This window comes from Raphanus sativus, chromosome 2 (assembly GCF_000801105.2).
Source record: "Raphanus sativus cultivar WK10039 chromosome 2, ASM80110v3, whole genome shotgun sequence".
Lineage (NCBI taxonomy): Eukaryota > Viridiplantae > Streptophyta > Magnoliopsida > Brassicales > Brassicaceae > Raphanus > Raphanus sativus.
Genome location: NC_079512.1, coordinates 32439404 through 32465219, shown reverse-complemented (window position 1 = coordinate 32465219; position 25816 = coordinate 32439404). Strand labels below are relative to the sequence as shown.

Below are 25816 nucleotides of genomic sequence, written 5' to 3'. Positions count from 1 at the left end.
ATCAAAATCATTAACGTTGTCCATAAACCTTTAGAATAGAAATTTAATATGAAGCCAAAGTTTTTTGATCATAGAACGGACTACAATCTAATGGGCTAAATGAAGAAAGGCCCAATATAAATATATTTTTAAAATGTCCATACGACCGCTTTTCATGGAGTATATTCTCTCTTAGCCCTCTAAACAGCGTCGTTTCATCTCGCCACTCTTTAACGACAGTCAGTTATGTCTCCGTCAACGGCGGCGACTTTCCTCGGCCCCATTTTAGCGTTTGACGCCGCCGTCTCTACCGCAATTCACACGGCGGCGAAGCCGTTCCTCCCGCCATTCATCCTCATTCTCCTGGAGATCTCCGCCGACTTCCGATTCTCCTTCCCGGTCTCCCTATCCCTCCTCCTCTCCCCTCCACTGCGCCATTTCCTCGTCCCCTTCCTCCTCGGCCTCCTCCTCGATCTGATCTTCGTCGGGATCGTCAAGCTGATCTTCCGCCGCGCCCGTCCCGCTTACAATCACCCCTCGATGTCCGCGGCGGTCTCGGCCGATCACTACTCGTTTCCCTCGGGCCACGCGTCACGCGTCTTCTTCGTCGCCGCGTCGGTTCACTTCTTTACTCGTTCGTCGTCTCAAATGGCTTCTCCGAGGAGCGAGACGTTCTTAGACGGGTGGGTGAGGGATGGTGGAGAGGGAGTTGTGAAAGGAGAGGTTTTGGTGGGGGTGTGGATCTGGGCTACGGTGACAGCTGTGTCGAGGATTCTGTTGGGGAGGCATTACGTGCTCGACGTTGCTGCTGGTGCTTGCTTGGGTGTTCTAGAAGCTCTCTTTGCTCTTCGGTTTCTGAGGTTCGAACAGGTCTTAGAGTGGTAAGAACAATGTTTATTGTTATTGATGTAATGGTTTGCGACATCAATTGGATTTTTATTCGATTACATTGTCAAAACAATGGTTCAGTTTATGTTTCGTGAATTCAAAGTTTGTGTTTTTTTTTTGGTTTTACTACATGCTCTTGTATGAAATGAAATATTGTGTTAAATGAAAATACTTGTTCGTTGTGTTGCGTTGAAAGTAAAAGGCTAAACCTTTCACATTGATGCTACCGTTACCTGAATATGGACCTGAGATTATCTGTGAGCCAGTGAACTAGCGGATGAGTATAATCTCCTTGGTTTACTTGGACAACTTTTACTATGTTTTTTCTATCTATGTAGATTCAAATGATAAATCGAGAGGGAGAAAAAGCAGTGCATGTGGAATGTTGGGAATGAGACCATGACTGATTGATTTGATGTTTTATGCGTTGCTGTGAACGTGTTATGCTTGCTAATAGTAGACTATGTTGCGTTTTTACCTGTGAGTAGGTTTCTTTTTTTTCTGTACTCTCTTTCTTAGTGTAGTAGCCAACATGTTTTTGTTGATTGGCCGCTCGATCTCGGTGGCTTCTAGAGTCTCTATAGCTTCCCGTTGTTGGATATACTACCGCAAGTTCAGTTGCAGGTTTTCACTCGAATCAATCTCTGCCTCGTAGACCGCCTTTAGTTTGTGATAGTACATCAAAGGTTCAGTAGTCAGTTAGTAAGTTTAAGGTTGCAGGAGATGCGTGTGAACTTGGACCCGTTTCTGCAATATGTAAGAGACTGTCTTCTACACTCGTGGAGCAAACTGTGAGCCATATAAATTGTTTGGAACAGTGAACCTGCCGATGAGTACAACCTCCTTACTTTACTTGTACACCTTTTACCATCCTCTTTTTTTTTAAATCAATGTAACTTCAGAAGATAAATCTAGAAAAGAAAAGCAATGGCATGTGGAATGTTGGGAGTGAGACCATTGACTGATTGATTAGATGTTTTTGCGTTGCTGTGAACATGTTATGCTTGCTAATATCTGTGGTTGGTTCCTCTGCGTTTTGGAATATCTCCTACCTATGAGTAGGTTTCTATTTTTTCTTTGCTCTCTTTCTTATTGTAGTAGCCAATATGTTCTTGTACTATGTGACAGAGTCTTTTGTTTATCGTCAGAAAAAAAAAGAATACCGTTGCTAAACTTCATTTGGCTCGATCTTGATGCCTTTTACATTCTCGATAGCTTGCAAGTTCGGCAGCAGGTTTTCACTCGAATCTCTGCCTCTTTTGACCGTCTTTGGTTTGAAAATCTCTTCTTTTCCTCAAGGTTGGTGAAAGGTGTGGTTCTGACAGGCGTATAGGCTTATAGGTACCAGTTTCAACAGGTAATAATAGTAAGTTTACTTAGAGTGTTTAAGGTTGCAGGAGATGCGTGTGAACTTGGACCCACTTCTGCAATATGTAAGAGTCTGTCATCTACACTCTATAGATGATTACTTTCTTAAAAAAATCTCCCCATAATTGAAGCTTGAATGAAAGGTGGTGCATGATTAGTAACTCCAAGACTGTCTTCTCACTATTCGTCGACATTTCTTTGTAGAAATTTAGATCAGTATTATTTAATGTGATTGATTGATTTGACATTATAAACTTGCAAAATCATCGCTGACAGAGTTTGTTATGTGTCAGCTTTTCCTACAGCATTTCCTGCAGGATACTCAGTTGGATTTGACTGAGAAAAACAGAGTCAAGCTTAGATAGCCAAGGAGGTGTATAGTTCCTAAATCTCAAATTTCAATTATTATAACTTTCTGACGGTAACAATCTCTCTTCTATTTTTTGTATCCACCATATTGCTTCTTGGATTGGTTCTTGGTGTTAACCAGATAAACCAAAATACCAGAACCGATCGGTTATTAGTTTGGAGTGAGGGTAGATCATTTGTGAGGGATTGGTATGTGTTGTTATCTTTAGTATTATGTATGCTGCAAAAGTAGAGGCACACAAAGTAGGATGGTACATCAAGAACAATGCCCACCATTGGGAAACTTTTTATTATGAGTTCACATGGTTCTTTACTGTAGATCAAACAAGGACATACCTTGTTTCAACCTTAATGATCACCTTTGGATTAGTCTCTTGCGTTTCTGTGGCTATAAAACAAACCCCTCTTTTAATATTTTAGTGTCCCTACTACCATTGTGAGGACCCCTGTTCGAAAACGCGGCCGGAGCGGCCGAGTACTCGCCGGAAAACCGCTTGGCGGAGCTTCACCGCCGCGATTTTGGTATAATCGCTTGAAAACTCGGCTCAGAAAAAAAAAGTTTGGGTTATGAAGATTTTGTGCTCGAAATCAGTATAATTATTGTGTATAAGATGTAAGAACAAAAGAAACTGAGTTTAATTGAACCAAATAGCTTAAAATGGTGATTTAGGTTGAAAAAAATAAAAACGGCTGCAAAATTAGGGTTCAGACTCGAGGAAGAAGATGATAGGAAAACTACGATTTTACCCCTATATTAATAAAAAAACAAAAAAAAACAGCATACTTGGGCTTTGAACCTGGGTTTGGGTGTTTGGGAAAGTCTAACCGACCACTGGACCGCAAGACATTTATTGTCTAAAGCGATATAAACATTTATTAAGTGTATATGTTGTGTAAAATAATTAAAAATTTAAATAATTTATGAAAATTACGTCCCGCGTACTCCCCGATTTTATCCCGCTTTTCTAATAACTCGCTAGGCCCCAGTGTGCCGCACGCGTAACGCCTAGCGAGTTTTCGAACATTGGTGAGGACTAGTCGTAGTTTTTTGACAAAAAGAAATAGAACAAATTCCAGTTTAATGATTAGCAAAAGGGAGAGTGATTAGGGAACAGTTAAATCACTCATAGAAAGTTCAAAAAAGAAAAGAAAAGAAAAAGAAGTGATCCTTTGAGTTGAGAGGTGATGATGGAACATTGTTGCAGTGAAATCTTCTTTACATCTGAGTGGCAGAGAGCTGGATGGGTATGGTCATCTCTTTGTTACCATTTTTGTGGTGAATTATTGTTGTACTAGAGTTTCTTATTTTTGCCCTAAATTTTGCAAGTCAAAGCACTCCTGTGACTGTGACCTAACTCAGGTAAAAAGATGATATCATGCTGTTCTGAGTTCATCATTATGTGTCCTGCACTAACATCCCCAAAAATAAGGAAAAGAAATTGAAAGGAAAATTTTGGGATTTTGACATGTGAGTAACTCTCTTTTTGATATTAAATATCTGAAAGAGAAGAGGATCGTACCAAACAACACACCCGTAAAGGAATTCACTTTCTTCAGGTTCTACTGTTTTTCTCTTGGGGTTTTGTCTGATATTGTTTGAAAGAAAGTTGATTATGCTTGTTCAAGTTTCAAAATACCGCAAATATTCATCTACCAACGTTTCAGCTTATTTTCTTACAAATTTTACGTGTGTACAATCAAATCATTTGTTCCGGTTAACGCATATTCTATCACATGGCAAAGTCTTAGTAGCACCAGAGATACTTTCGGCCAAATAACTGAATAAAGTAGTCAACAGATAACTCAGATTTCATTGTTATTTTCGTATTTAGTATTAAATTCACCACTATCTATTATTTTTTTTTTTTTTTTTTTTTTTTTTTTGATAACCGTGGGGGTTCCCAGGCGGTAAGCCCAGACTAATCCCCACGAGGCCTTCCATCCGGGCACGCACGATTATAGGCGGGAAGGTGGCCAAGGCGACTCGAACCCAGGGCGGGCACTCCAGCTGGAGTTCCATTACCACTAGGCCAAGAGCTCTTGGTTACCACTATCTATTATTTAATCATCTATTTTGTAACAATCTTTGTTTCATACTCTGTGAATGAACCAAAGGCGTGGTGGTTTATTGTAGTAGGAGTATAAGAAAGTTAATTGTTTTGTATACTGAGTTTAGCCCTGTTTATTACATATAGTGTTAATTTTAGTCAAGATTTTGAAAGGTAGATTTCAATTATTGGAGGAAATTGCCGGAGCAAATGTAGGCATTAAATTTAGGACTCAAAAGCTTATTCCTTAATTTTACAGTCAAGTACATCTAAAATATTATCATAATAATCTGAACTTTGGAAATGTAACGTCTTTTGTAAGAAAAGTTCCCTGGAGAACTTTAAAGGTTATCGTTTTTATAAAGGTTAATCCATAGTTTTAAGAGAAAGGGGAACTACGAAACAGTGTTATTTACTTCTTCAAAGCCACGCAAGTGGCAATCCGTACATAAACAATAAATATGAGAATCTTTTTTTCCTACCATCTGATACTTCAAATTATTAACATGAAATCAATTCAAATTTGGATTAGTGGTATAAAGAGATCAAGAGAAGCTACTAGGAAGGCAGCTAACAATGGCAGAAAATACTCTTGGTAACTCGCAGAGAAAACAGGGTGATATCTTTTCTTTTTATTACTAAGCTTCTAGTTCATTCCGTATCGAAGATCATTGATTAAAATCTAAAAATATCAGTTCTGATTGGAAAAGATTGTACTGTAAAACAATGCATGAACCATGCGTAGTAACACGTGGACATCAAAATCAATATTTATCCCTAATAATGTATACTACTAAGGGTTCAATCGGTCTAAAAAAGCAAATGGTCAAAACAATATAAATATATTTAAATATTTGTTTTTCAGTTAAAAATAATATTAATTATCATCGTTTACAACTGTTGACAAAAAAAAATTATCATCATTTACAACTAATTTTCACTATTTATTTTATTATTTTGGAAATTATACACTTCCACCTTTAAAAATGCGTTAAAATGTAATTGCAAGCCTTTTTACAAAAAAATAATAATATATCATGGATTCACTTTCTTGTTAATACTTTTAACTATAGTCAATTGTTTTCAGCACGAAAATCATAGATCATTTTCTCTTTTATATGTTTGTTTCTTGAAATAGCATATTTTTAAAACAAATAATAAAATTACTAATTTAAAGCCTTTTTCTCAATTTATTTTACTAATTTAAACGATACAAAATGGTTGATTTGTTATAAAAATAACTTAAATTTATGTCAGAATCATGAAAACATATTACTAATTATTATTTATAAGTATATTTGTTTATTTGAATATTGTAAATGTTATTATATCAAAAATAAATTATTTAAAATATGATTATCACTTCTCAAAATACTTTGACATTCGAATTTAAGATTTAGAGATTATTATTTAGTATTTAATATTTAGGAAGAGAGGTCCGGGTAGATTTCAGTAAATATTTTATAAATTATTTTAATTATTTATAAATTACTTTTAATTTTAATTTAATTTTTATCAAAAATTATAAGGTATTTATAAAAAAATTAGCATTTAAAGATAAACTAGAAAAGTAATATCAAACTTCTAGTAAAATTGAAAATTTTCCCTTTTAAAAATTAAATAAACTATGTTATCCGAATAAATAGTTAGAGTATTAAAAGTAAATAATAATAATAATTGGTTTCAAAATATGATTTTATAATTTAATTGTTTACATATACATATCTGATTTATTATATATATAAATTATCTAAATATTATTAATAAATACAAATATTATTTTTAATTATTAGATATTCTAATTCTATTTAACATTGATTACCTTCGCATATAAAAATGTTGAAACTATTATTTTAATACATTTGCATTAAAAATATTTAGTCCTTAAAATCATCTCTTTTAAAAGGAAAATATTAAATTTATTATAAGTAAATTGATATAACTAAATTTATTAGTTCAAGTGTTTTACTAAATTGGACTGTAATTTTGGTATATGATTTTAAAATATATGACTTATCATTTTCCATTTATTCAAATGTATATAAATTATAAAAAGATAAGGAAACAAATTATAAAATAAAATAAACAACATTTCGATTTTGTTAGAAATTATATACAGATATTTTGTTGGAAGGTTTTGTTAAAAATTATTTACAATTCTGAGAACTGAAATGGATTTGGATTCAAATTTATAATTGATTATAAACATGTTTAGGACTAGTTGATGCAATGTCAATATATTTGACATAAATAATAAAAAAGTGAAAGATTTTATAAAAATTTAAAACTTTATTAACGTGTTGCGTTTTGTTTTATGTTGTTGTGATATTACTTGAGTTAAAAAATAATGTTTTTCTAATTGTGGAAATCCGGCGATCGAAATCAACTGATTAGTTTCACGAAGTCTATGGCACTCTATGTATTCTTACAATTTAACGTAATTCTGAATTGTAACAGGGGATTTTAAAGCCGGATCTGTATTAAAATCAAATATTCCTCAAGAATTCTAGTCCACCACTGCCTGGTTGTAAAACAATGTTCATTGTGATTTTTTTTTTCTTTTTGAATGATGCAAAATATTGCAAAACCAAGCTCAACTTGGAAATTTGTTGAGCTTTTAATTGGATAATTGAGTGGGGGTTGATGAGTGTGTAATGTTGAGTACTTATGAAACATGGATTTGATATGCAAGCTTTTTGTGTTGTTCATCTTTCCTCGACCTACGTTTTTGCTTATTATTTATCTCAACGATCTCTTCCTCCCATTGTTACATTCTTGTGATTTTTCAAGATAAATTCATTCCATTGGATTCCTTTATCTTTGTCGAATTTCAAATTCTAAATTAGTGTCTTACTGTCTTGTATTGGACTTTATTTACATCATATGCCATATTAGTTCATACAGTTATTTTACAACTAGTTCTTGTAAGAAGATAATATTAACATATTTTTTGCTTAATTGTTTCCAACAAATTCTTATACCAAATGAGCAACCAAGTAAAAAAAACGATTTGAACTTTTCCCCCTCGGAACTAATATCTATATAAATACTGTGAAATATATTGGTGAAATGCTAAACTCGATATACTTCACAAATGTCCCCAAAACTATTTTGCTAAAAAACACTCGGATAACACAAACCTTATAATAAATGAAACCAACTAGTAATAACTAAATCATACTAGTAAGTTAATTAAAGTTGGGTTGATACCAAAATTAAAAGAATTTAAGACACGATTAAGAACAGTTGATGATTTTAATAGGGTATTTAAAATTAAAAAATAAAAGTATAGGTAAAGTAGAGAGAAAAGAAAAATTGGTTCTCTGCATAAATGTTTTTCTGACATTTTAGAACCTTTTTCTCCATTTGTTTTAAATATCTTTTAGAAGAATTCTATTGTTGAGGTTGCTATAACAATCATAAAAGAGTGAGATTACCGAACACCAAACGTAACCAAATTCCAAGAAAACATTTGATAGCAAATTTGAAATTATCCGTTTTTAGCACAAAGATATTGACTTTTAGTTATCCAATTTTCTATTAAAAAGTTTAAATACATAATCCACTATCATAAATCAGTAAAAGTAAATCAGTAAACCAAATTTCTCAAAAAAAAAAACAGTAAAAATAAGATTTTTTTGCCTTTGCAAAGCTTAAACAAAAAGGTATATTTGGAAAATTTAAATGTACAAAGTACAAACATATGTTCACATAATTAAGTTGTATACATATATCTTCGAGCCCTGTCAAATTTCTTTATATTTTCTTTATAACGGAAAATTATCAAAACAATATCTTTATAAAAATTATTAATTTTGTTTCTTTCGTGAGTTGGATTAGTCGCAACAATTAGGTAATCGATTTGCCTTCAGTTTCTTTTATCAGAAATATATAAAATTAATGTGATGATTTGTACATTTTTTTTTTTATTAAGTCATATAGATGGGTCCTAATTCTTATAGATGACACGCTTTTTCTTATGTAAGGCTAGATTTTCCAACATTGTTTGGCAATTAAGTAGTGTGGTTCTTTTCAATAAAAATTAAGTAGTGTGGTTGGACATTTAGTCAAAAGTGAAAAGACCTTAATGGATACATTTACTGATAACAATAATTCCCTCTACTTGACTTATTTTTCTTCTAAATTTCTAATGTAAAGTTGGATAGTACTTAATTAAAAAAATATCTTAACTTTCACATCCAAAAGAAGAGGATAGAAAAATTTATTGCTGTCTTTTCCGTTTTGGTAGCTTTGTGTAAAAAGAGATATACATATTTTGCTAAGTAGAAAAACACCTTGTGAGTGACATATTGTCATAAATATTTATATAATTGGATTTCCTAAGTTTTTAACAACATCTTGTCTAGTCAATAGTGAGAACAAATAAACATTGTTTTCACATTAAGAATAATAAACTCATCAACTTACCAGCAAGGCAGCAGACGATTCTTTTTTTCAATGTCATTGTATGAATTTATAAATCTCAAAGTAAAGTCTAATGCAATCAAATTATAGCCTTTTGTCATTTCTGTTAGCATTATCATGCACATGGCAACATATATATGTGGATCCCCACATTAAATAGAGTCCATCACTTTCCAAGGCAAAAGCACCTCTCCCAAAAGCTTGAAATCAATTATTGAATTTTGACGTTGGTTTTTATCTAAATGACTGGTTAAAACATCTCCAGTGTACTACTCTATTTTTTATTTCAAAATAGAGTTGAGCTTATTACTCTATTTTCTACTCCAAAATATAATATTTAATATATTATATTTTATATTTATTTAAAAATTAATAATATCACATTCATTTATACTATTTACAAAATAGTTCATTTTTAATTTGTAACATTTTTATTAAATAAAATATTAACATAATTATTTTATTATATAAATAAAATTACTTGACAAATTTTCAAAAGGAAACATTTATTACATTAACAATTACATTACATAGTTTAAAAATAATAATACATCAACTTAAATTATTCATTAGAATTAGTATAATTTTCCTTTGTATAGTGCTTATCTTTTTTTCTATATGTATGATCTTTTATGTTTTATACTATATATATTATGTTACATAAAATAGTTCATTAGACGGCTATTTATAAAATTAAGAAATACTAACAGTAAATTCTATAATATGTATAGTAAAATAATATTAATATAATTATTTATAATAATATTTATTAGAAACGAAAAAATGTTTAAATGTAGAAGACTATTTTATAAATAAAAAGTTCAACTCCATTTTGGAGTAATGAGTTAGTTTACTCCATATTTAGAGTAATCATGTCTATTGTTTCATTTTGGAATGAATTTTAGAGTGAAATTGAAGATAATTTTACTGTAAAATAGAATTATGATTTATGAGTGAATTTTGGAGTGAAGTTAGAAATGCGCTTATATTCGTATATACAAATAACTCAAACATTAAATTAGCTAATAAACTTCTGAAAGATGATATTTTCATTACAGTACAAAAACATTAACTTTTTTTTTTCTTGGTCAAAAAAATATTAACTCTGTTATCAGACAAATTATATAACCGGTGTAATTCCGAGGGCTTAGCCTTATTTGCAAAGTGATTTGTCACATGTCTTCTTTATAATTACTTTTACAAAGAAAATCTGATATAACTATTAAAATTGGTGACATGACTTATGATTAAATATAACATGGACAATTACATTTAATGTTGATATGTATTTTTGGTAAACTTTGTAAAATATAGCAATAACTCATACATTACATTTAATATTGATTTTATATGTTTGGTAAATTTTTTAGAATATGGTAATTACTCATAAATTATCAGTAAAATAAATGTATTCAAATATTACATTATAAATTTCGAAATATTAATATTGCTGACAAACAAAAAAATCAAAATATTATTTAATTTTATTTCTATGATTATACAAATTTTATTACTAAAATTTTCAAATTTTTCTAATTTTTTTAAGATTATAATTTTTAATCATAATATCATTAGTTTCTTTTAGATATCTATAAATTTTATAAATATTGTTTAGTTATATTTTTGATAACTATATAAGTTTTATATGTAAACTTTTAGTAATATTATACAAGTTTATTTAATATATTTGACCAAAAATAGATAAAGTATCTAAGATTAAAATATTAAATATAAAATATATATTCTTAAATATAATTTAAGATTAAAAACTAATTTATTCTTAATTTTATGATTAATTTAATCAAAAATTTATTATTATTTGTCAAAAATAATAAAATATATAATATTAATATTTTAAAAAAATATATAGTTTAAATTTTTAAAAAAATTTATCACTGCACATGGTACAGAAAAACACCTAGGTTTAATAAATATTAATTGGATAATAAAAAAAACATAATGCTATGTAAATGTTCTGCCGATCAAAAGCAAAGTCAAATATATTATGTATCTACGATAGCAGCCATCCATTTTAAAAAGTTAAGAAAAAATAAATAGACCATCCTCTGAAGCATCTCTCTCTCTCTAATTAGAAATGATATTATATATCATATATTAATAGTATAGCAGTGAAAAATAATTTTTAGTCGACTAATATATTTACTAAAATTGTAGAAGATTATATAAATGTGATATATATATACCCAAATGATATATGGTTTTTGTTTGTGTTGGATACAGAGACGATTAATTAATATCATATTTTACTGTTAAAAAGTTTAAATATTGTTATTGCTGATATACTAAAACTATACTATAATTTAACACCTTTAGCTATAAACTAATAAAAAATAAAATTTTGAACTACACAATTTTATTATTAAGAAAACAAACACTACACAAGTTTAATATTGTCAGTTTTTTCTTTTGGAGAAGGTGCATATAGTTTTTATATAAGATTTTAGCAACGGGGTCCCTCTGTTCCAAAAAAGGAAAAACATATCTCAACAATAGATCTGTACATAGCGTTTATTTATAACCAAGTTATCTTAATATTAAAAACTTAAACAGATTAGACATGTGATTCAGACTAACTATCTTAATACTAATATTTGGGAACAATGCCACTTATCAGGGACATATGGCTTTCTACGACGTTATCTAAAGATAATCTTGGTCTCAGAAACACAAAGACACGATATGTACCACTATTATTGATCAATTTTTGGGAGTTAGTGGGTTCGACGTGATTCCATCTTGGTTTCATATTAGTATGACAATTTTTCTTTGTTTTCTTATTATATTTGTAATTAAGTGACATAGTTTCTAATTTAAACCACAAGTTTTATAAGTCACATCTAATAGTTTTGTTGTTCTCAATATATGATATTTTAGTATATCTTGCAGTACTACAAATATGAATACGGATGAATCCGTTCTTTACAATATATAAATTATTCTCATACACAATATAGAAAATTATAACAATTTGCAGAACTTTTTAGAATTAAAAATGTTTGTTTGTATTGATTCAGCTTCAGCGAAAAACCGTGTCCCAGCTGGTTATATAAGGAGGTTCACGCACTAATGGTCTAATCAGGACTTCCGGTTTAGAAGTTTGTAGCTAGTACAGTTTCAAAAAAAAAAAAGTTTGTAGCTAGTGGATAAAATTAGGGAGTATGAATTTGTTATAGACATATCAAGAGTGCTCTTCACCACCTTTCATTGTTCTCGAATACTGTCATCGTCTTCTCACCGTAAAGTGATGTATAAGTGGATTTTCTTAGGATTATTTAGCCGACACTTATGGGAAATGAATATTAAAAGGTAGTTCACCGTATTGTGATCGTCTTCTTTGAAGTGAATCTTGTCATCGTCTTCTTTACACTAAAAATTGACCCTATTCAATACACATACAAATATATAGTGGAGGAGCCAGCCGGAAGATTCACCATGGGCAAAATAAAATTTCAACTTAGAATCATGGGAGGCATTAGAAGGAATGTTAACACTTAATCATAAAATTTTCAAATAATCAATGAAAATATTTCTTTTTTCAATAATCCATATGGAGCAACTGCCCACCCTACCACCTCTCTACCTCCGCCACTGCAAATATATGTACTTTCGAATTTGTAACTTAACAAACTAAACAAGACAAATATTATAAATCTTTATATATAACATAAGAAGGTGTTTGAACAAAAAAAAAAAAAAACATAAGAAGGTGAAAAACAAATGATAATTTTCTTAGATTGGGGAGATGAAAACTTGAAAAGTAATACGATGTTCAAATAACTATATATAATTTTATTAACATTTTACGGAAAAAACTATACATAAATTTTTATCAAAAAAAACTATACATAAATTCGAGATATAAAAATTAATACGGAAATGAACCGATCAAACTCAAAGAATACGGAGAATGATATGTTGTTTGATCAAGGTGTCGTCACTATCGGTGGAAATATTCTAAATATCTCAAAGAAATCCTATTGTTTATCTATACGCGTAATTTTGGTTATGCAGTCGGGCATAATTTTATGCTTGTCAATCGTTTTCAATACAACAACTAGACCATGAAGCGGGCGGATGTTTATTTAATTTTTGATTTACACTAAATGATATATTTGTTAATAGTTACTTATGATACATTCAGATTCATACCTACTATAGGATTAGGGGTTCAGTTGACACATGTTTAATTATGAAATAATTGGTTTTGTATAGGAAGCCAAAAAGAATCAGCAGCTAAAATGGTATTAGTATATGTATTGACACACCTAAATCTGGGTTCACATCTCTAAATTATACTTATGTTATCATATTTTTAAAATTTTATATATCATGACATATGTAAAAAAAATTGATGGGTCCGCCATTGGATACATTGAGTTCTTTTTGAATTTAAAAAAACAATCAAATCTGTGAAAAATTTAGTCGGCTCATTGTTATTACATTTTTTGTTAAGGCCATAGTGTTTTAGATCAAATTAAGTTGGTCTAATGGCTCATGACTCCCCTCTCTTATTCTAACCGACAATTTTGTTTTGTAACCGTTCGGTGTTTAGAAAAAAAATATGAAGAATGAAATAAATATCTCGACTTTCGGTGTTCTCCTATGGCGATAACGATTTCAAAACTCATTAATCGAGGGTCTAATGTTTGATATTTGTGAATCTGATGTTTTTTCTTTACGAATCAAGGTATGGAGTAATTAAATCTCTTTTGAAATAATTGGTTTATTTTTCATTCTATTTTAAAGTATATTGTTTGCATATCTAGTTACACCTAGTTAATTACTAAATGTCCATAACATTTATAAAGCAAATCAATTGTTTCCTAAAAATAATGTAGTTAGCAAGAATATAGGCAATTACCGCATTCTTAACTATTTACTTAATCTTATATTTAATATTAAGTACTCTGCAAGTTCAGTTAAACAAATTTTAATAGGAAGAAAACATAGATAATTTATTCATACAATAATTTTTTAGATTTGTTGAGAACTAACTCTATGTGAGGTGAATAAACATTGGTTTAGATGAAATGGGAAATTCAATTTTATCTTGAAATTATTTTAATAGAGAATAGAAGTTAAATTTTATTTTACGACAATAAATAATTTCGAAATTAATATCCTAGATTTTTTTTTGATAACAAATAAATAATTTCGGAATTTATTTAATACAAGAGAAGTTAAATTTTGTTTTAGAACAACACATTAACTAAACTGAAAAAGACAAACATTAAAATAGAGACTATCTATTAATAAAGAGAGTGATAAAGACACATTTAATAAACTGGTTAAGACAAACATTTTTTAGGAATGTTATTAATAGGGTCAGTGGCATGCAAGTGTAATTAACATTGAAAACTCAGAGGTATTTTACTTCTCTTTTAATAATAATAGAGATGACAATTATTAGTGAACCTATTATTAAAAATAAGAAGAATAATACAGTGACAGTCAGCTCGAATGATAATCTAAGCCGAGTTTTATGTAAAAACGTTTTCTTTGTCAGAATCACTTCCCGTAGATGACTGAGTACAATTCGGGTTCGCAAGAGTAAAAATTTTATTTTAAAATAAAATAACTCTATAGTGGATTTGAGTTTATTTCAGATACTTTTTAAAAATATAGTGAAAAATGTAATAATGAACGAAAGTAAAATGATTATTTTATTTATGAAATAAATTTATATTTATTATATTATAGGATAAAATAAAATTGAATTATAACATTTGCTTACTCTAAACTCTATTTTAAAATTAAGTATGAAGTGGAGATCGCAAACGAGTACAATTCGGATTGAATCTTATATAATCGCATGGAATCGCATAGACGGGTATGCATCTAAACATACGTTTTTGAATAATTACATTCACAGCCTCTAGTTTAGTGCATTAATTTTTGTAAACGGAGTATAACATATCACTGAAAAAGAGAAAGAAAATTCATACTTGTATTAGTTGCCAAAAGAAAATGCATATAAAAGTAAAAACTGAACTTTTACAGATCTTTTAAGCAAAAAAAAAAACTTTAGATAGCCTTTCTTCATAAAAAAAAATAAAACTGAACTCTCACGCGTGTGAGACAATGGGACAACAAGCCAGTACCGGGTCATTCACGCCACGCCGGTCCACTGCCTCAAACATCCCACGGTCGATGCTATTTTGTAATAAATGAGAATCATAAACACTGATATTTTATATATACATCTGACATGATGAAAAAATATATATATACATCTGACATCAAAATTATAGATTACGTACTGTTTTCTGATATTTCATCTCAACAGCTTTTGCTACTTATGGACTCTTTTTGTAGATGACAAAAAATATATTACATATCCATGGAGCTTTTAAACATTGTGCTTAGTGTAGTTGATCCTCTTGGTGGGTGAATAGTTATATACTTTGAGTGATATAGTTTTTTTGGTAACTTTGAATGATATAGTTTTGATATTTAACATTGTATAAACTTTGATAGCAAATAATTTAATTTATACAATGTTATTTGCGTAGAGACACAAATCAAATATCATACTGTAGGCTCTTTATTTCTAAAACCACTAGGTTTGCTTTTTTTATCAATCGCAACCTCTTTTATAACGTCAACTAAGATTTAAAAAAAAACTCAAACATGGTAGAAACATTCATTCACATGAAGGAAACTGTAACGGTAAAAAGCTAAACATAAATAGTATAATTCAAAACATCCACCGTAAGAGAATAAATTTCACAGAAAAAATCTAACTCAATAAGCTTATATAACCAAGAGAAATCATATTCTTTGTTAATTTTTTTCTCGTCATTGGGTATCACCAGTTACAAACCACGATTAAAATACTTCTGAAATCAGACAATATAAATTCTATGAGTCTTTGTTCAACAAAAAAAACCTATGAGGCTGTGATCATTACTTTTTTTTTGTGAAAAGAGCCTTGTCAATTTGTCATTACCTTTTTTACCTTCCAAAAATCTTAGATAGAACTGTCAGCAGACGCTCAGGAACCATCCACCTCCTATTTCCAGGAGAGAATTCTTTCACCACAGTCCTTCTTTATAAGAGGAGATTCTCATCTGCTATTCAAAATGTGGATCATCAATGATGCAGGAACATCCGCACCTCATTCAACGACAGCTTCCTTTCTAACATCGCCCCTGATTACGGAAACTTTGGCAATACAAAACGCCATGATCTCTGCTCACAGTTGTGGGTTAAACTCTCTCAACTTAAAAGCCCTTATTAAGAAGCTTCCGGTTTTTATTTATAATTTAAACCGTTTAACCTATCCTTTTATTGCTTTAGTTTTCTTTAATGTAACAAGTGAGTTTCACTCTCTGTCACTGAGTTCTCGATTTGTAATCTTCAGATAAGATTAATATAATCTTTGGTTTCATAAAAAAAAAAAAAAAGAACTGTCAGTAACTTGGTAATTTACCTTATTCCAAAACCAAAGTGGGTTTTGCCTTGATGTACGGTTTGTAATTTAACTTAGTAACTAGATTTTGACCCGCGCTTTCAAAGCGCGGATTTATTTCCTTTATTTTTTTTAAATTGACAAATATTTAGGAAATGTCTTATTTTCATATATTTGTTTTTTTATAAAAAACTTAAGCTTTTTATCTTTTTTATCGTGTTTCATTTTAAAAGAGTATAGGCATGAGCACAATATCCGGATCCGAAGAACCAACCCGAAACCGACCCAAAAATCAGGGTCCCGAATCCGAACAGACACAGGGTAAATATTCGAATGAGTTCTAAATTACTATATCCGAAGAACCGGTCCCGACCCCGATCCGAACCGAGAACCGAATGAGTACCCGAAGATATTCGAAATGTGAATATATATCTAAAAATATATGTTATAATTATATATATAATTATTTTAATATTTTAATTTAATATTATAAGTTAACTATAGTAGTTATTTTGGTACTTTGAGTATTTTTTGATAAAATATGATAGTTTGAATAATAGTTTACCCAAAAAACTGTATGGAATAGATATTTTTGGTTATTTTTGGTTACTTTTGAGTAATTTGGAAACAAAAATTTGAACCGAATCAGATACTTTGGTTACTTTGAGTACAAATAACCGAACCCGTTTTAGATACTTTGGTTATTTGATTATTTTTCAGGTTCTTATGCATGAGAACCGAACCCCACCCGGACCCGAAATTTTATAATACCCGAATGGGATTTAATTTCAAAACCCGAAAAACCCGATACCCGAAAGAACCAATCCGTACCTGAATGTATATCCGAACGTCTAGGTCTAATGAGTATTTATGTTTAGAAAACTAAAATTTAATGAATTAAGTTGGTATAACTCTGATAAATTAGTTTTATTATGTGCTTAATCTTTTAATAAAAAAATTATATACTTTTAATAAATATTTATACTTTTCAATCAAAAAATCAAATTTATATGAATGCTTAAATTATATTAAAAATAAAAATATAATAATTAATTGATTAATTTTTGTTCACTACACAAAATATTAAGAATGATTGAAAATAAATTATTTGAAGTTGGAGAAAAAAATAAAAATTGAATCTGATTTTTTAATTGGCCCAAATGACCCAAGAGAAATGATGTGGGCAGTGGGCTGGATCCAAAAAAAAAAATCCAACATAGATGTGCTATTAATATTAATTGATTGCCTTTAATGAAATATGTAATGTTAGTAAATAAAAGGGTATTTTTAGTAAAAAGATCAATAGGATCATGCTTTAATAGTATAAACTAGATTTTAACCCGCGTTTTTTAAACGCGGACTAATATTTTGATGATAATTTTATATAATATATTTTATCTTTATTTAAAGTAGGTTTGAGTATAATATCTATAATCAAAATTCTGAATCGGATTCAAACTAAAAACTCGATTTGTACCAGGTCAAAAATGTAAGAAATACCAGAATAAATCTCTTAAGGTGGTACAAAACATATCCAAACCCAAAATGTTATTAGTCAAATTTCAACAGGTAACCCAAAAACCGAAAACCCGGAAAATTCTAAAACCAATCCAAATGTCTAAATTAATCATAAGTATAAATATTTGAAACATAAATATGAACTTCAAATATTTGTTTCTATATTTATTTTGAAATGGTATTTAGAATAAGTATTTAAATTTTAATTAAAATCTTAAATATCCAATTATATATAAATAAGTATTCACTTCTTATGTTTTTCTTTTAAATTTGTGATTTAATTTCGGATATATCTGAACCAAAATAATATAATTCGAATCTGAATGATATATGGTTACTTTATAGATTTTAGGATATGCTATAAAATAGAACCATAACCGGTGTGTTATATTCTAACATGATCCATACTTATATATAATTTTTTAATTTCTTATATTTGTATAAAATTATTTTATTATAATGTTAAATAAATATTTATTTTAATATAAATTAATTATGGCGTTCGACCCGTCTCATACTTGATAAATATTTACATTTTCATGAAATAAGCTGCAAAAAACTGTAATTGTAAATCATAATATATAATTCAATATACTATATAATCAAATAATATTACTGCCTGCTAAATTTAATATTTTATTTTAAATTCTAATATATTAAATTACATGTTAATATGATAATTTAGCTATTATATTAAATATACAAATTATTTATGCTTTTAAATATTTTATTTTAATATTTTACATCAATAAATTGAAGTATGTTGTAAACTGTATAAAATATTTTATCATGCATACGTAATTCTTTTAATTTATAATTTATAAAATAGTTGTAATTAAGCTATGTAACATATATTATTTACTATAATAATTTAATTATCAATATGAATTATGTATATATAAATATTATAGAATGATATTTCTTATTTTATAAATCAAAATGAATTAATATTTATTTGTAATAAACTTTAAAAATAACTACGAATTTCCATTTTTTAAAATACATATTACAACATTAAATATCTATATTTTAAATTAAAATATATTAAAAGATATTGTCAAAAAAGAAATAGTAGAAAAGATATTGGTAATATCTTTTGATATCTTATTTTGAAATTATTTAAACAATATATTAAGATTGTATGTATTTAATAATAACTAAATTTGTTATATACAAAATACTAAAAATTAAATAAATTAAATGGACCAACCTAGACTATTTGTAGGTAGATAAAAATAGGACTCTATTTTAATAGATTAGATTTATTTCCCCTCGCTGATAAGTCACTTTCGGCAAACAAAATACGAGGAAATTAATGATTATAGTGTTCTTTTTTCTTCAAAAAACTATTTCATTTACCCTACGGACTTGCCAATTTCCTCTGAGTTTTATATATATTTATATTACAATGCAGTAGATAATATAAATTACAGTATTTAGAATGTTACTTCAAGATATTATACTATTTTGGTAAATAAAAATTCAATATTGTACTATATAATAATGATTGCATAAACATATTCTAATTAGATTATACATTTCTTTGCCAAAAAAAGATTAGAAGTTACTGTTTTCTTTTGGATATTCTAAAATGAAAATTATCTACACGTCAGAATGAATATATCAAAGTTATTTTTGCTGTTGTCAGTTCCCATTTTACATTTTATCCATTTTTTTTCACAAGTGACAGCCTATCATCCCAAATTCCCAATATAACATGAGCACGTCTTGTAACAAATCGGCTTAGAAGTTAGAACAAAATAACACTAAATTCGATTAACAAGGTTGATAGGTTAATATTTAACAACTTATATTATGTATGATAATAAGTATGTGATAAAACGTATAAAATAAGATAAAAATGTATATTAAATATTACAAAGTGTTTTCTACCACATTTACCAAATAGTTTGTTGAACTGTAATCATGGTGAAACTGTCAGTGACCTTGATTGTTTGAAATCAAACTATGTGATTAATGTTGTGGACCTATCTTCTGATTTAAATAAATTAAAAACAAACCTCTTTGTAAGAGTATCTAATTAAGGATAAATTATCTAATTAAGGATACAAATTAAAGATAAAAGAAGTCATTTTAATTCCTTTCATATCCTTTTCAATATTTGGAAATTACAAACTAAAACCACCCAACATCTTTCTCAATTCTCACTCATCATCATCATATATATACACACACAACATACATTATATACATATCCAGAGAGAGAGACCTATATATGTAAATGTATTACATAAAGCCTTTATAGTTGGGTTGAAAGCTTACGCAGTCTCACATTAAAGCAACAACCTCTCTCTCTCTCTCTCTCTCTGATTCTCTTGTCTGAGAAATCTGAGTTTCAGAGCTTCAGGTTCTTTATTCTTCGTCTTCTTCTTCTTCAAGTCGATCTTATCCCCAAATCTGCATGCTTCATCTACCACTCTCTTCGATCTCTTTATACATTTTTTAATTAATTTAAATAAAAAAATAATCTCAGAGATGAATGTGCTTCGAAGTCTGTGATCGGAGACACCTCCCCGGAGTGATCGGCGATATATAAAAACAAAAAAACAAAAATGCGGGTGAAGGAGCTGCATCCCCTCTGCTGCATCACTCTGGAGAGTCCACAGACGCTCGACGACGACGACGGCGACGATGCTAACAAACCGCCGCTGAATCTAGCTAGGTCGAGGAGTCTTCCGGCGACGTCGCTAACCGGTGGATCCAACCGGAGGAGCGTGACAACGGCTGGATCGGTGGCTGGGATCTTGTACAAGTGGACGAACTTCAGCAAAGGATGGAGATCTAGGTACTTCCTCCTCCGCAATGGAATCTTGTCTTACTCCAAGATCCGGCGACCGGAGAATCTGAATCTGCTCTCTTCTTCGGACGACGTGAGGCTCATCGGAAATATCTCCGCCGATCGTCTCTCGAGGATGGATAGTTGCAGTGGTCGCCGGAAACAGGAGAAAAGCGTCGGCATTGTTCATCTTAAGGTATTATTTATTATACATTTACAAGAACTCCAGATTTTATTTTATTGATTTAAAGTGTTTTTTTTTTTACATCTTTTTCTGGGGAATGGAGAAGTCTTTTGTTTATCACTCATAGTTTGAGAAAATAACCAGCGGTTTATAGAGTTGTTCATTATGTTCTTTTGACGGAAATAAAAAACCCTAAATTTGATTTTTGCTTTTTGGTATTAATAATTAATCTGTTTGGTATTAAATTTTATGCCAGCTTTGAACTTGCTGTTAATCTCTTAGTGGGTCACATCAACAGGTGCTTGTTTGGTTTTCGAAAATTTAAATGGTTGCTACAAATCTGGTGTTCTGTAGCTTTAGGGTTTTGTTCGGTGGTCAAATTGGTTATTAGTGTTTTTATGTGTTATAGGTTCATTTTCTAACTTCGTTTTCTTTTCTTCCTATTGGTTTTCAAGATTAACCCATTTGCCATCCGTCAATATAATTTTTGGATTCTTATCTTTTTGGGAGAAAAAGCCAAGAATCCTTAAGACATATGTCAATTTTAGTCACTAGAACTATGATCTTTTTTCTTCAGATGCATAACTAAAACAAGTCTATTGAAATTTGGACACTTTTCACAGCTTTCTCTTTGATATTCTTTGCCCTTTGCATGTGCTTTGATTTGATTTGTCTTGGCTGGCAACTATACTTAGAGTAGATGGATATAACCATTTTAACTTTTCATTGCCACATTTAACTTTCGAATTCTCCTTGACTAAGAAAGCTTAACTATAAATGAATTCATTGGAATAGGCTTTTATGTGTATAGTATTATTATTATGTGGATTCAATTATATAGTTTTTTTATTAAAAAAAGGATCTTGAACATGCTTTGGTGCGTAGAATTAGTCGGTTTTGAAATAATGGAGGGTGGGGTCTTGCCAATTATATAAAAGACCTGTTTTGACATGCTTCTTGCTTGACAATAAGAAAACGATGGCTTGTTCTGAATTTTTCTACAGGCATACTCTTTGCTTGATTTATCAATTATTTTTTTAAATAGATATTTTCTTTAATCTAAGTTCTCCAAAGCTGATACAGACGTTACATTATGATTTTTTGTTTATGTTTCTGCTTATAAATAATAGCTTTTGTCTTTCTTAACCTATAAAAAATCTAACGTGCCTTATCCAGTCGAAAGTGATCTCTTCATGGGCCCAGCTTGTTGATTTGTTCCTAGTTCCAATCTTGCAACTTCAAGCTTTTTCCAAAGTTGAGCTTTTAGTTTTTGAATTTTTAGTAGATGATAGAACTTTGAGAGTTTTGATCCAGAAACTGATTTCTAGTTGGAGGAATTTGTGGTCTATGCTTTGTTTCTTTTTTTGTTTGTCTTCTTATTGATTTGATTAAGTACTTGAGCTTGTAATTAGATGTGTATAATCTCAATGTTTTCTTCCAGCAGGTTTCGTCCTTCAGAGAAAGCAAGTCTGATGATAGGAAGTTCTATATATTCACAGCGACTAAGACTCTTCATCTGAGGACTGATTCCATAAGTGATAGAGCAGCTTGGTTACAAGCTTTAGCATCTGCAAAATGCATTTTTCCTCTCCGGTCACTTAATGGGGATTTCTCCTTCACATCACCAAAGGATTTGTCTATATCAACGGAGAGATTAAAGAAACGGTTGCACGAGGCTGGAATGAACGAGAATCTCGTAAAAGAGTGCGAGCAGATCATGCTATCAGAGTTTTCTGAGATGCATGGACAGATCAAACTTCTTCATGAAGAACGGACAAATTTGTTTGACGCATTGAGGCAGCTCGAGGTAAACTTATATGGTCACGGTTGAGGTTTGGTTTCTCTTGTGTCTGATTTGATGTTGATAGTATATTAGTATTGTAGCTACTTGTATGTTTAATCTAAGAGGGTTCTTGTGTTTCTTTTCAAAACTATATTCAAAGTTTCATAGTTGCATAGTACATAGAAGGTCTAGAGCCTAAAGTTAATTGGTATGTTTGCTCAAGAGTTGATGATGTCCGAGTGATAAATTCTGAGTTCATGTGTGATTAATCCATATCTTGAATGTTCTATGGTCTGATTTGCAATTGGAGTGGCATCTACCATGCTACTAATCAGTATTTTAGTCATGTTGGCTACTTAGTGATGAGAGTTTTCATGTGTATAGGAAGCTAATCTCGAAGCTGGAGGATCAGTGATCCATTCAAGTCTTGGACGTGGAAAGTATAGTGGTACATGCTTTAACGTCTAATCTCTTTTCCTTCTCAGTGTCCATTTTTGTTCAATTGCATAGACTTCCTTTTTGTGTTTGGCTTGACACTATTTGGTTTCTAGAATGCAGCACAACTGCTTCATCTGATGATAAACAAGAGTTTGAGGATGTCTCTGAAGAAGACGAGCCTTCCTTCCACGACACAAAGGAGTACTTTAATGAACCTAACATCGGTTCTGGATCCAATCTATCTAATAATAACTCTGGATACGCGGATATCAAGAGAAGAACAAAACTTCCTGATCCAGCTGAAAAAGAGAAAGCTGTGAGTCTTTGGTCAATGATCAAAGACAACGTTGGAAAAGATCTCACCCGAGTTTGCCTCCCTGTCTATTTCAATGAACCAATATCATCCCTCCAAAAGTGCTTTGAAGACTTGGAGTACTCTTATCTTCTGGACCGAGCATATGAACATGGCAAATCTGTAAGTGAAAAACAAACTCTCTCTTTACTTGTATTGCTACACTACATTCTCTTAGCCTGTTGTTTGATTTCTAGGGGAACGGTCTCCTAAGAGCCTTGAACGTTGCTGCTTTCGCTGTCTCTGGCTATGCTTCTACTGAGGGCCGGCACTGTAAGCCCTTCAACCCTTTGCTTGGAGAAACATATGAAGCTGACTTTCCTGAAAAAGGAATACGTTTCTTCTCTGAGAAGGTATTTCTTTCAACACAAAAGCTAGAATGTGTAACGTCAGAATCTTTCTCAAGACTATTGGGAATATCATTCTTTTTCTTTTTCTTTTTAGGTGAGCCACCATCCAACTGTTATCGCCAGCCACTGTGAAGGTAAAGGGTGGAAGTTCTGGGGTGATACTAACCTCAGGTCAAAGTTTTGGGGGAGATCGATTCAAGTGGAACCTGTTGGAGTTTTGACTCTGGAGTTTGATGATGGAGAAGTATTTCAATGGAGCAAGGTATATATATATATATACAAACTTTGGACTCAGTTCTGCTGTCTTTTTGGCTCTGAAATAACTTTTATAATGATCTTTGTTTTTTTTAGGTAACATCGACTATATACAATATTATACTAGGTAAACTCTACTGTGATCATCATGGGGTGATGCAAATCCGTGGGAACCGCCAATATTCTTGTACACTCAAGTTTAAGGAACAGTCTATTCTTGAGAGAAATCCACACCAGGTGAGTCACAATGATATGCTCTGTATATGTAAATCCAAATGTACTTGAAAACAATACTTATGTGACGAAGTGTACATTTGTGTAGGTAAATGGTTTTGTAGAAGATGTGGCTGGGCAAAAAGCTGCAACGGTATTTGGTAAATGGGATGATTGTCTTCACTATGTTGCTGGTGATGGAGTTAGTAAGACTAAAGTCAGTGACCCTGCATCAAATGCCTCGTTACTGTGGAGAAGGACTAAGCCACCGCTCAATGTAACTAGATACAACTTAACCTCATTTGCTATTACACTGAACGAGCTAACACCTGGTTTGAAGGTATGTTCAAATGATTTTTTTTTGTTATGTGCATGGATCCCTGTTTCTTCTATACATGCTATGTCTAATCTTTTTGCCTTTTCTGATCTTGTGTAAATAGGAGATGCTTCCTCCCACAGACTCAAGGCTAAGACCAGATCAAAGGCATCTGGAGAATGGTGAATATGAGAAGGCGAACTTAGAGAAACAACGTTTAGAAAGAAGGCAAAGAATGGTACGTCCACCTTTAACATTTCACCGGTCCATGAATTCTCGTTTTGAAAGTTATGTTTTAACATCTCTTGTTGCTATGCAGTCGAGGCAACTTCAGGAAAGCGGGTGGAGACCGAGATGGTTCGAGCAACAAGGAGAGAATGAAACGTTCAAGTACACGGGCGGTTACTGGGAAGCAAGAGGACACAAGAAGTGGGATGATTGCCCAAATATCTTCGGCGAGTTCACGGAAGAGCAGCTAGCTGATTCTGCTTAAAAAGAAGTTTCATGTTCAGGTAACATTACTCATCCTACACGATCTTGTAACCAGCTAAGCATAATATATTTCCTAGTAGTTTTTAAATAGAGAACCCGAAACAAGAAGGTATGTTTTTGATTAATATTTTGTTTCTTGCATTGAAGTCTGCTTAAGAGAAAATTTGCATCGGACAGCATTGGAGTTATTTTACACAGAAGAACATGGGAAGAATCAAAAGCCAACTTCTTTGGTTTCAATTTTCTGTTTGAAAGAAGGGCATAGAAGAGGAGGATATCAGAAAGGCTTTTGGTCATATAATACTTTCTTTTTGGTGAGGATGTGTAATGTTTTATCTCCTTCTGGTAGAGTGTCTCTCTATCTCTCTGTCTCTTTCATTGTCTCTCTCGTTAAATAGTTTGAGATTAATGTTTAGTTTGTTGGTCCATTTGTATTTAGTTAACAAAAATATATGAGGGTTTAAATACATCCAGGCAAAGACAGTTTCCTTCAAATCCAGATTCCTGAGTACTTTCTTATAGTCCCAATATGTTAAACCATAAATAGATTGAAAACCAAAACCAAACCGGAAATAGATTGAAAACAAAACCAAACCGGAAACAAAATTG

General features: G+C 30.7%; 2 protein-coding genes across 5 annotated transcripts; both read left to right on the top strand.

The window, feature by feature from the left end:
* The first annotated feature begins 164 nt into the window (after nt 1–164).
* On the top strand, nt 165–1051 carry LOC108839792 (probable lipid phosphate phosphatase beta). Its single transcript, XM_018612564.2, has one exon. It carries the CDS (start codon nt 226–228, stop codon nt 862–864), a length of 639 nt encoding a protein of 212 aa, XP_018468066.2. The 5' UTR covers nt 165–225; the 3' UTR covers nt 865–1051.
* A 19196-nt stretch (nt 1052–20247) lies between these two features.
* Nucleotides 20248–25704, top strand: LOC108842541 (oxysterol-binding protein-related protein 2A). Of its 4 annotated transcripts, XM_018615484.2 has the most exons (12): nt 20248–20395; nt 20522–21020; nt 22450–22815; nt 23176–23239; nt 23343–23704; nt 23779–23934; nt 24026–24193; nt 24283–24423; nt 24509–24739; nt 24840–24953; nt 25035–25227; nt 25355–25704. In XM_018615484.2, the coding sequence occupies exons 2-11, from the start codon at nt 20601–20603 to the stop codon at nt 25206–25208; spliced, it is 2196 nt and encodes a 731-aa protein (XP_018470986.1). In that variant the 5' UTR covers nt 20248–20395; nt 20522–20600; the 3' UTR covers nt 25209–25227; nt 25355–25704. The 4 variants fall into 4 exon arrangements, with proteins under 4 accessions (XP_018470986.1, XP_018470987.1, XP_018470988.1 ...); XM_018615485.2 differs by having other exon boundaries at nt 20252–21020; nt 22453–22815; XM_018615486.2 differs by lacking the exons at nt 20248–20395; nt 20522–21020 and adding an exon at nt 22115–22262 and having other exon boundaries at nt 22453–22815.
* Nucleotides 25705–25816: the final 112 nt, after the last annotated feature.

Coding starts and splice junctions, on each gene's coding strand:
- LOC108839792 (XM_018612564.2), top strand. CDS start 226: ATGTCTCCGTCAACGGCGGCGACTTTCCTCGGCCCCATTTTAGCGTTT.
- LOC108842541 (XM_018615484.2), top strand. CDS start 20,601: ATGCGGGTGAAGGAGCTGCATCCCCTCTGCTGCATCACTCTGGAGAGT. Junction 23,935..24,025: donor TACGTTTCTTCTCTGAGAAG/GTATTTCTTTCA, acceptor TTTTCTTTTTAG/GTGAGCCACCATCCAACTGT. Junction 24,954..25,034: donor TAGAAAGAAGGCAAAGAATG/GTACGTCCACCT, acceptor GTTGCTATGCAG/TCGAGGCAACTTCAGGAAAG.